The sequence below is a fragment of the Caretta caretta genome, chromosome 4 (genome assembly GCF_965140235.1).
Source record: "Caretta caretta isolate rCarCar2 chromosome 4, rCarCar1.hap1, whole genome shotgun sequence".
Taxonomy (NCBI): domain Eukaryota; kingdom Metazoa; phylum Chordata; order Testudines; family Cheloniidae; genus Caretta; species Caretta caretta.
Window position 1 is genome coordinate 24,789,446 of NC_134209.1, and position 12,271 is coordinate 24,801,716.

The 12,271-nt window shown below is 45.3% G+C and overlaps 1 protein-coding gene across 1 annotated transcript in view; it reads left to right on the plus strand.

The window, feature by feature from the left end:
• Positions 1–8,347: 8,347 nt before the first annotated feature.
• Positions 8,348–12,271, plus strand: part of MRPL1 (mitochondrial ribosomal protein L1) — a 38,400-nt gene continuing 34,476 nt past the window's right edge. Inside the window, exons 1-2 of the mRNA XM_048846875.2 lie at positions 8,348–8,449; positions 9,088–9,181. Coding sequence (XP_048702832.2) covers positions 8,416–8,449; positions 9,088–9,181 — 128 coding nt within the window. The 5' untranslated portion in view covers positions 8,348–8,415. The remainder of the gene's footprint in view (positions 8,450–9,087; positions 9,182–12,271) is intronic.

Here is a 12,271-nt window from a genome sequence, read left to right on the forward strand (position 1 = left end):
CACAGCATGAACCTGCCCTATTAGCACCATGATGCATGCATTGGCAGGGCCCATGCTTTCAGAGAAATCTGTGTCCATATCCTGATCACTCACGTGACTGCGCTGATGTCGCCTCCTCGCCCGGTATCGCTCTGCCAGTTTCTGGTGCTGCATATACTGCTGGATAATGCGTGTGGTGTTTAATGTGCTCCTAATTGCCAAAGTGAGCTGAGCGGCCTCCATGCTTGCCTTGGTATGGCGTCCGCACAGAAAAAAGGCGCGGAACAATTGTCTGCCGTTGCTCTGACGGAGGGAGGGGCGACTGACGACATGGCTTACGGGGTTGGCTTACAGGGAATTAAAGTCAACAAAGGGGGTGGCTTTACATCAATGAGTATTTCAGGCAGGACTTCACGGAGGGTTCCAAAAAGAAATGGTGCACCTAAGTAATTGTTCTTTTGGAACAAGCAGGTTGGTCTGGCCTCTGATTGATACATGTCTAGATTTACCTCGCTGCACCTTCTCTGTGAATGACTGCAGTGTGACCTAGAGGAATGAGTCCCCTAGACGGGGGAGGGGGAGAAGCAAATGAGTACAAAACAAATTTGGTCTATTTCTTGTTTTGATCCACTCCATCTATCTTTTACATCTTTGGCTGGCAGCAGACAGTGCAGAAGGACTGCATGCCATCCACATCTCATGGCTGCTCGGCAGAAGACGGTGCAGTAGGACTGCTAGCCATCCTCATCTCTTGGCTGCCTGGCAGAAGATGGTACAGTAGGACTGCTAGCAATCCGTATCGCCTGCCTGCTCACCGTAAGATGGTTCAATAGGACTGACTGCAGGACTAAAGATAATGACCTGGTCAAGTCACTCCAAATTTAGTCCCTGCGCCCATGTCTGCCCAGGCGCTTCTGGCCGATGTGGCCAGGAGCACCTCAGACATGACGATGACGGCTACCAGTCGTACTGTACCGTCTGCTGCCACAAGCCAATGGGTTGATGCTGCTGTGTAGCAATGCAGTACCACGTCTGCCAGCACCCAGGAGACAGACGGTGACGGTTACCTGAGCGGGCTCCATGCTTGCCGTGGTATGGCGTCTGCACAGGTAACTCAGGAAAAAAGGCGCGAAAAGATTGTCTGCCCTTGCTTTCACAGAGGGAGGGAGGGAACGGGGGCCTGACGATATGTACCCAGAACCACCCGCGACAATGTTTTAGCCCCATCAGGCATTGGGATCTCAACCCAGAATTCCAATGGGCAGCGGAGACTGCGGGAACTGTGGGATAGCTACCCACAGTGCAACACTCCGGAAGTCGACTCTAGCCTCGGTACTGTGGAAGCACTCCGCCGAGTTAATGCACTTAATGCACTTGGAGCATTTTCTGTGGGGACACACACACTCGAATATATAAAATCGATTTCTAAAAAACTGACTTCTATAAATTCGACCTAATTTTGTTGTGTAGACATACCCTTAGTCTACTAGTAGCACTGTTATTTCTCTCTATTGCTTCATGAGAAGATGAAATCCCTTTGTGTTTGAGGGATTAGGGAAAGGGAGAATTACTTCAGTAAACGCTCCTGGGTGTTGAGTGATCCATGGAAACATACTCCCTTTGTGTAACTAGGAGTATACGGATGGGAAGCCCCAAACTATGAACAACTGAAATCAAAGGCAAATGTGGCTGCACAGATGTAACTAAAGGTATAATTTGGCCTGGAGATCTTTAATTACTGGTGCTGCTGCACGAGAAGGAAAGAACCTATTTTAGCTTTCAGAGGGTAGGTAGTCTACAGAGATCGCAGTGACTTACCTTTTTATTTATAAACTGAGCAGATTTGCTATGGGAATTAGTGAGACATGATAAATGTAAAACCTCACAATACCATTTTTACAGAGTCATTTCTCAGAGCAGAGTTACTTTTTAAAGTTGCTGGACAATATGAAAAGGAATGTTACAAACTGTTCGCTGTAATCTGGGCCAATCCTTGTCGGGGAAGGCTGATTAAAGTTTCCGGGCCACGTTAAATGAAAGGAGAATAGAGAGAGAATACTTGCCTGGTTAGTTTATTTCAATAGCAACATGTGGAGAAATTCTGTGATCATTGTTTGGCTAGATGCCAATATTGTAAAGAGTATTTAGGTATTTAGATTCCTAACTTTCATGGAAGCCTTCCTCTTCTTAATCCCATTTCTCGCCTATTCTCTTCCTATTTCCTTCCTCTTTACAACTTTTATTATTTGTTTTGGGTTTTCAAGTGGATCCTGCCTTAATCTTAACTTTTGAATGGTGCTTTGTTTGCACAGCATTAATTTGAGTTTGGGGCCTCAGCTCCATTCCCAAAATGTTCTGTAGAAGTGAGATTCCTTTTGTAGCAAGCAACTTCTGGAATGCAGCTATCAGCATTTTTAAAAGTGCCAACTATACCATACTGTTTTATACCTATCCCATTTTAAGCTCAGAGAGCAGATGGTTTGCAGAGGCTAAGACTGCTGAAATTAAAGCTTTAGTTAATATACTGCATGTGAAAATTCTCCTATTCCACAGCCATTGTATAGTTTGAGGTGCAATTATCCATAGTTCCTTAATTTTCACATGCTTTATTATTCATTGTGGCATAACATCATCACAAAATACTTCTCTGTGTTAGTTGTGTTTGCTCCCTGGGTTTCCTTTTGGTTGCAATGAAAACTAGATTACTTCTGTAATTATAAAGTCTCTTATGCTATTAAAAAATTACCTAAAATGTCAACTATATCTTTTTATCAATTCTTGCAATGGTTCATGGAGTTTAATCCTCAGTAGGAGGTTTCTGGGGGGAAGTAGGGAGAGGTTGCATTCTAAACAGAATTTGATTTGTGAGGAACATTGCTTATTAAGCCCCTGGTTCCACATGTGCTTAACTTTACTACTGTAATACCATTGAAATCAATGGGACTACTCGTGCTAGTAAAGCTAAGCATGTAAACGTCTGTCGTATCCGGGCCTAGGTCTAGTGGTTAAAACACAGGACTGTGATTCACGTAATCTGGTTTCCGTACCGAGCTCTGCCACAGACTGAGGGGCCTTGAGCAAGTCGCATGCAGCCAACTGTCTATGATGTTCCCTAATTGTGTACCCCTCAGTTTCTGGGTGCCCAATTGGAGACACTTAGGGCCTAACTTTTAGAAGTGCAGTGCATTCATAACTCCAGCTGACATCGGTGGTGTCCTTGACACCTCTGAAAAGTCAGGCAACAAGATATCTCAAGTTGGTTACCCCAAAACTGAAGAACACACAATTCGTGAACACATCCTGAAATTTTTAGCCTTGACTGTTCTCCCCCTCAGTGTCCTTATATGAAAATGTGGCTAATTGTACATCCTTTTGTCCCAGGGGACTTGTGAGGCTTAATTAAAGTTTGTAATGTTCTTTGAGTCCTTGGATAGGATATTTTTCAAGCTGTGAGCATCCCAATATGACATACAATGTGTGTGGCAAATATTCAAATTGAGGGACAAACGAAAGTTATTAGTGCTGGAAAGTTAAAATTACTTCCTGTCGTGTAGATAACCTTTTCTCTAACCTCAGTTTCATGATTCTTTATTTTCAACAATTCAAGTTAGTGGATGCCATATTGGTGTTGAAATTGTATGTCTTTCAAAATGAGATACAGTTGAGAGTTATGGCAAGAAAATACTATATAAGTGCAAAGACTTGTTGCTATTTTTGAAATGTTTTAAATAGTGAATGTAGTCCTTCTCAACAACTGACATGACACAAAGAAATGAAGAGAGTATGTTTCAAAACAGGTTACACATTATATGGAAAAATAGTTAACATATTTTGTAAGACTCAAAATATTCTTACAAAATGTTCTTCATGGAATGTATCAACCTTAACAGTAAAAAATTAAAGCAAACATTTTTTTTTCAAAATATTTTTGTCAGGTTTACACAATGTATAAACCCCCCCCCCATAAATATTTAACTCATTTTAAAAAACAAGGATGGATGTTCCTCCCAGCTTTTTATTATTATTATTATTATTTTTTAAAAAGAGCTATATACAACCGTAATATAACTTTCTTAAAACATTCATATATTTACTTGTTGATATGCAACTAAATTCTACATAAACCCAAATAAACACAAAGAATGGATATCAAAAAATATAACCATTTCTTCTTCATTTTCTGATCTTTTTTCTATCCAAGGGGTAGGCAACCTATGGCACACGTGCCAAAGGTGGCACAGGAGCTGATTTTCAGTGGCACTCACACTGCCCTGGTGCTGGCCACCGGTCCGGGGGGCTCTGCATTTTAATTTAATTTTAAATGAAGCTTCTTAAACATTTTAAAACCCTTATTTACTTTACATACAACAATAGTTTAGTTATATATTATAGACTTATAGAAAGAGACCTTCTAAAAACGTTTCAGTGTATTACTGGCACGCGAAACCTTAAATTTGAGTGAATAAATGAAGACTCGACCACCACTTCTGAAAGGTTGCCGACCCCTGTTCTATCCCAAAGGGCAGCTAACATTACTGTACTTAAATGAGGAACTAACTGTGTTCCTGTGAATGATGGACTACTAATCTCTACCTCAATACTGGGGAAATAACGAGGGAAATCATTAGAGACAGAAGTTTTACATGCTGAGATGAGTAAAGCATAAGAGGAACCAACCAGAAAAGTGCTTATAAGAGTAAATCACACAGCTAACTTTTTAGAATTCTTTGGAAGTACCGGTTTCAGAGTGGCAGCCGTGTTAGTCTGTATCCGCAAAAAGAAAAGGAGGACTTGTGGCACCTTAGAGACTAACCAATTTATTTGAGCATAAGCTTTCGGGAGCTAGAGCTCACTTCATCGGATGCATGCAGTGGAAAATACAGTGGGGAGATTTATATACACAGAGAACACGAAACAATGGGTGTATGGTAACACCCATTGTTTCATGTGTATGGTAACACCCATTGTTTCATGTTCTCTGTGTATATAAATCTCCCCACTGTATTTTCCACTGCATGCATCCAATGAAGTGAGCTGTAGCTCACGAAAGCTTATGCTCAAATAAATTTGATAGTCTCTAAGGTGCCACAAGTACTCCTTTTTTGGAAGTACCATGATTTATACAAACAATTTTTTTAAGCTTTCAAAAATCTTTTGTTGCAGAAGCTACTCCGGAACATTGATAACCACAGCATGAGTGTAAGAACTGTCATGGAGTACGAACTATAGTCAATCAAAGAATTGGAAGAAATGTTATAGAAATAGCATCTTTCTATTTTTTGTCAAAATTTTGAAAAATTTCAACCAGCTCTAATAATACCTGATGACTTGAGAGGAATGGGGTAAGCATTGCGGCGGCTCTGGTCAGCACTGCTGACCGGGACGTTAAAAGTCCCGTCGGTGATGCTGCCCGGCTAAGGCAGGCTAGTCTCTACCTGTTCTCACACCGTGGTGTGCCCCAGAAGCAGCCAGGAGCAGGTCTGGCTCCTAGGCGGCGGGGGCTATGGGCCTTCACGTGTTGCCTCTGCCCCTGGTTCCTGGCCAATGGGAATTGTGGGAGGTGGTGTCTGGGGGCAAGAGCCGCACAGAACCACTTGCGTGGCTCCACCTAGGAGCTGGACCTGCTGCTGGCTGCTTCCGGGGCACAACGCGGTCCGAGGTGCCAGGATAGGCAGGAAGCCTGCCTTAGCACCCCCACTGTCTTGCTGACCAGGAGTTGCTCAAAGTAACCCCACACTCCAATTCCTTGCCCCAGCCCTGAGCCCCCCCACAAACCCAGAGCCCCTTCCTGCACCCCAAACCCCTCGTCCCTGGCCCCACCCCAGCGCCTGCATCCCCAGCACAGAGCCTTGACCCCCTCCTGCACCCCAACCCTCTGCCCCAGCCCTGAGCCCCCCCAAATCTAGAGCCCCCTCCTGCACCCCAAACCCCTCATCCCTGCTCCCACCCCGCAGCCCTCACCCCTGCACCGCAACCCTCTGCCTCAGCCCTGAGCCCCTCCCACACCGAGGTGAGGGGATGGGGAGCAGAGTGTGGGCAGAAGGCCGGGAGCAGGGCATAGGCACAGGAAGCACCCCCAGGTTTTATGCTTGGAGCCAGTGGCCCCACATAAAACCTGGGGGTGCTACAGCACCCCCCACATCTCTACTTCCTGCACTTACGACCTGGGCTCCAAATGTCAGGCTGGGTTCTTTACTTTGCAAGCATTATCATTTGTAATAAAAGTTTTGCAGGCCAAAATATGCCATTAGTGACATCTGTTCAGTCCCACTTGCTTTCCTGATTGGAACCCAGTAAAAAGTTCTATTGATGATGCACAAGAAAAAACAGAAATCATCTCATTCTCTTTTAGCTGAGTTGGCTCTACAGGGCTAAGGAGCAAAAGGTAATAACCGCTGAGGCCCTGTTTCTGCAAATGTGTCAGAACCTGAGTAACTTTACACAGAGCAGCAGTCTTTGCAGGATCATTATCACTATTTTTATCACTAAAGTCAGCAGATGTGACTGAATGCACACAAGGAATAGATCACTGAGTAAGAGGAAGCCACTTTTGCTAGTTATTTTTCAAGGAAGACCTGTACTTTAAGATGCGAAATTGTTGACAGTTTAAAAGACAGCAAGTTATCTCAATATAATGAAAATATCCCCACTTAAAAGTAAATAGAAATGAGCCCAGCTCCATTTGAAGCATCCTCATCTAATTTTGGCATATCCCTCATTTTGCATTCAGTTGTTTATTTGTGATCTAACTGGTAAGGAGGCACATGAAGGGTTCATAGTTGAAGACCAAGGTAAAGAGCATGCCATCATAATATATTTAAAGAATAATGAAAATCACAGCAAAAATAAGGATGGATAAAAACATATTCCAAAGGAATTTATTGAATGTTTAAGGCCAGTGACTCTGCTTCACATACTGTAAATTGCACAATATAAATACAAATATCACTGGAAAGTCTGAGTGGTACTCTTATGTTATGCGTGACTAATGATATTTACGCATGAGTTTCCATTAGTATAAAAGAAATCATTTAAAAAATTCAAACTGAGACTCTAACTGTGAGCTCCACGCACATAGAGCTAATTGAAGGATTGGGGCCTGGTATGGTCATCATTTGTGTAACTTTCATTTTAAAATCAAACTACTACTATTAGCCAGAGCAGGGGACAAGGGATTCTACTCTACTATGAAGAATTAGGCTGTATCTGTAATACAAAATAGTCCACTAGGAAAGCAATTTTAAATATAACCTTTAAAATGGTTTCAGCCAACACAGCTGTACCCAGAGGGTGCATAGAATATAATTGCCCCATTTGTGTTATATCTTTTATCGTGTTTAAGCAGCAAGGTACAGCTCAGGACCAGAGCACATCTCCTTAATGTAGTTATTATTTATATTAAAATAGTACCTAGATGTCCCAAGCAGGGACATCGCATGATTCTGTTCTTACAAGCAAGAACACTGTCAGATCAGCTATGATGAAAAAGTGTGAAGCCTGAGATTGTCCTCGGGGTTGACTCATCCCCTCTGCTCATGGCTGGGTTTCTCTATCTAGATAATTACCTGATCCTATGGGCGCGGTAGCTGAGCAGTACACAAACATCCATGAACTTGTCCTCATGCCAGCCCTGTGAGCCCAGGAAGCATTAGCTCCAGTTTACAGCTGGGAAACCAAGGCACAGAGAGATTAAATAACTGGTGCAAGGTCTTGTCCACAGACAAGGCTTCTGGGGCCTAAGCCTTGATTTCCAGGGTCCCAATCCAGTGCTGTAATCACAGGACCAGCCTTACTCTCCAAAGCAGACATTTGTGCAATCCCAATGCTTTTATCAATCAGGCAAACAACACAATCCTGATGTTAAGCGAGGCTCCGGGGGCCCAGGCTACTACTCTCTCCATGACCCTGCTGTGCCAGGGCAGGTCATCTCTCTGGCCCTGTTCTGGAGCTGGCAGACCTGGCACCCACAGCTGCATGCCCGCCCCGGCCCTTTCACAAGCAGGAGCAAGAGACTGGGGGGGCGGGAGGCACATGGGTCACCGGGCACAGGGGATTACAGGGGGGCTGGAACAATGTGTACAGTGGGGGTGCTGAGAGCCACTGAACCAAATTGTAAAGGCTGTGTGTAATGGAAACCACTTCAAAGCTGGGGGTGCTGCAGCTCCCCTAGTTCCAGCACTTGGGGGGGAGGTTGGAGTTGGGGACAGCTCCCCCTCCCCTAGGCAGCAGGGGCTCTTGCCTCCCAGTGACCTTCCTGGAACCCTGGGGGGGGGGGGGGGGGGGCGGACCCGGCTTCCACCTTCCCCGCCCCAGCATCCCGATTCCCCCGGCGGAGGGGGAAGGGTGTGACACCGGAGCCCCTCCCCGGAACCTTCCTCCCGGGCTCCGCGCGGCAGGTGGGTTCGCTTTGAGTGTGACACGGCCCGGCCCGGCGACATGGCGGCCCCCGGCAGGTGCTGCCTGCGGAGACGTGAGTGGCGGGGGCCGCGATGAGCGGGGATCCTCCAGTGCCTGTAACGGGGGTGGGGGCGCCTCCTCCCGGCGGGCCGGCTCCCCAGTCCCGGCTCACGGAGAGCCCGGGGCCGCCCAGCTACGGCTCTGATCGCCTGGGCCTCGGGTCTGGTTTTCACACGGGCTGGAGGGGGACCCCCGGCCCTGAAACGCCCAGCAGCGTCCCGGCCGGAGGCTGGGGAACGGCCGCAGAGCCTGTTGCCCGGCAGCGGGGCCGCCAGACCCCTCCCGCCCCACGGGCCCGTTGGCGGCGGCCGGGGCCGCGAGCGAGCGTTTGGCCTTGTTGTAAGGTGTCCTTGAGACGCCTTCAGCAAAACTCTGCTTCATCCGGTGGAGAGACTGAAAAGGGCGTGTAATATGAATCCTAAACTAGGGGGGGCTTCCTCCGGGGAGGGACAGCTGGCAGGCCTTGCTCCAGGGTTTTGTTACGAATAGGCAGGCAAGGGAAATCTGTAAAAATAGCGTCACAAATCAGGCCTGAATAGACCTTAAAGCAAAAAAAAAAAAAAAAAAAAAATCGCTCCTTTTCTGTGCTAACTGATTAGAGTATTACGAATGTTAATGTATTTTTTTTTTTTTTTTTGTATTTTTAAACAGTTCTGGCTCAGTTTCCCAGGATTGATCAACGTAGCTCAGTAGTTCCCTGCCTTGGAAACATACAGCGATCCATTAGACCCTATGCTGCTGCAAAGTGAGTGTTTACTATATTTCTAACAGGCTGTGTCTGCAGTCATGGGTTACACAAATGGCTTTTAAAATTAAGAAGACTTAATAATATCTTGAATATTGGTGTAAATGTTGCTGTTGGACATATCCCTAGTACAACTTAGGCTACTTCCCTTTCTTATGGAGTATTAGAAGCCCTTTTGGAAGTGGCTACCTTTTGGTTAAGCACTGTTACTGAAGAAGGATAATTGCTTTGCCATATTTCAGAGTAGCAGCCGTGTTAGTCTGTATTCGCAAAAAGAAAAGGAGTACTTGTGGCACCTTATAGACTAACCAATTTATTTGAGCATAAGCTTTTGTGAGCTACAGCTCACTTCATCGGATGCATAAAGTGGAAAATACAGTGAGGAGATTTATATACACACAGACCATGAAAAAATGGGTGTTTATCATACACATTGTAAGGAGAGTGATCACTTAAGATGAGCTATTACCAGCAGGAGGGTGGGGTGGGGGGAGAGAGAAAACCTTTTGAAGTGATAATCAAGGTGGGCCAATTCCAGCATATTTCCAGGAGTTAACAAGAACGTCTGAGGAACGGGGGGGGGGGAAGGAATAAACAAGGGGAAATAGTTTTACTTTGTATAATGACTCAATCACTCCCAGTCTCTATTCAAGCCTAAATTAATTGTATCCAATTTGCAAATTAATTCCAATTCAGCAGTCTCTTGTTGGAGTCGATTTTTGAAGTTTTTTTGTTGAAGAATAGTCACTTTGAGGTCAGAAATCGAGTGACCAGAGAGATTGAAGTGTTCTCTGACTGGTTTATGAATGTTATAATTTTTGACATCTGATTTGTGTCCATTTATTCTTTTATGTAGAGACTGTCCAGTTTGACCAATGTACATGGCAGAGGGGCATTGCTGGCACATGATGGCATATATCACATTGGTAGATGTGCAGGTGAATGAGCCTCTGATAGCGTGGCTGATGTGATTAGGCCCTATAATGGTGTCCCCTGAATAGATATGTGGACACAGTTGGCAACGGGCTTTGTTGCAAGGATAGGTTCCTGGGTTAGTGGTTCGGTTGTGTTGTGTGTAGTTGCTGGTGAGTATTTGCTTCAGGTTGGAGGGCTGTCTGTAGGCAAGGACTGGCCTGTCTCCCAAGATCTGTGAGAGTGATGGGTCGTCCTTCAGGATAGGTTGTAGATCCTTGATAATGCGTTGGAGGGGTTTTAGTTGGGGGCTGAAGGTGACGGCTAGTGGCATTCTGTTATTTTCTTTGTTAGGCCTGTCCTGTAGTAGGTGACTTCTAGGTACTCTTCTGGCTTTGTCAGTCTGTTTCTTCACTTCAGCAGGAGGGTATCGTAGTTGTAAGAATGCTTGATAGAGATCTTATAGGTGTTTGTCTCTGTCTGATGGGTTGGAGCAAATGCGGTTGTATCATAGAGCTTGGCTGTAGGCAATGGATCGTGTGATGTGGTCTGGATGAAAGCTGGAGGCATTAGGTAGGAATAGCAGCCAGTAGCTTTCCAGTATAGGGTGATGTTTATGTGACCATCCATGGGTCCAGATGATGATGATGTCATCAATATAGCGCAAGTAGAGTAGGGGCATTAGGGAACGAGAGCTGAGGAAGCGTTGTTCTAAGTCAGCCATAAAAATGTTGGCATACTGTGGGGCCATGCAGGTACCCATAGCAGTGCCGCTGATTTGAAGGTATACATTGTCCCCAAATGTGAAATAGTTATGGGTGAGGACAAAGTCACAAAGTTCAGCCACCAGGTTTGCCGTGACATTATCGGGGATAGTGTTCCTGACGGCTTGTAGTCCATCTTTGTGTGGAATGTTGGTGTAGAGGGCTTCTACATCCATAGTGGCCAGGATGGTGTTTTCAGAAAGATCACCGATGGATTGTAGTTTCCTCAGGAATTCAGTGGTGTCTCGAAGATAGCTGGGAGTGCTGGTAGCATAGATCCTGAGGAGGGAGTCTACATAGCCAGACAATCCTGCTGTCAGGGTGCAAATGCCTGAGATGGTGGGGTGCCCAGGATTTCCAGGTTTATGGATCTTGGGTAGCAGATAGAATACCCGAGGTCGGGGTTCCAAGGGTGTGTCTGTGCGGATTTGTTCTTGTGCTTTTTCAGGGAGTTTCTTGAGCAAATGCTGTAGTTTCTTTTGGTAACCCTCAGTGGAATCAGAGGGTAATGGCTTGTAGAAAGTGGTGTTGGAGAGCTGCCGAGCAGCCTCTTGTTCATATTCCGACCTATTCATGGTAACAATAGCACCTCCTTTGTCAGCCTTTTTGATTATGATGTCAGAGTTTTTCTGAGGCTGTGGATGACATTGTGTTCTGCACGGCTGAGGTTATGGGGCAAGTGATGCTGCTTTTCCACATTTTCAGTCCGTGCACGTCTGCGGAAGCACTCTATGTAGAAATCCAGTCTGCTGTTTCGACTTTCAGGAGGAGTCCACCCAGAATCCGTCTTTTTGTAGTGTTGGTAGGAAGGTCTCTGTGGATTAATATGTTGTTCAGAGGTGTGTTGGAAATATCCCTTGAGTCGGAGATGTCGAAAATAGGATTCGAGGTCAGCACAGAGCTGTATCATGTTCGTGGGGGTGGAGGGGCAGAAGGAGAGGCCCCGAAATAGGACAGATTCTTCTGCTGGGCTAAGAGTATAGTTGGATAGATTAACAATATTGCTGGGTGGGTTAAGGGAACCGTTGCTGTGGCCCCTTCTGGCATGTAGTAGTTTAGATAGTTTAGTGTCCTTTTTTTCTTTTGTAGAGAAGCAAAGTGTGTGTTGTAAATGGCTTGTCTAGTTTAGTAAAGTCCAGCCACGAGGAAGTTTGTGTGGAAGGCTGGTTTTTTATGAGAGTATCCAGTTTTGAGAGCTCATTCTTAATCTTTCCCTGTTTGCTGTAGAGGATGTTGATCAGGTGGTTCCGCAGTTTCTTTGAGAGTGTGTGGCACAAGCTGTCAGCATAGTCTGTGTGGTATGTAGATTGTAATGGATTTTTTACCTTCAGTCCTTTTGGTATGATGTCCATCTGTTTGCATTTGGAAAGGAAGATGATGTCTCTGTATCTGTACGAGTTTTTTCATGAAGTTG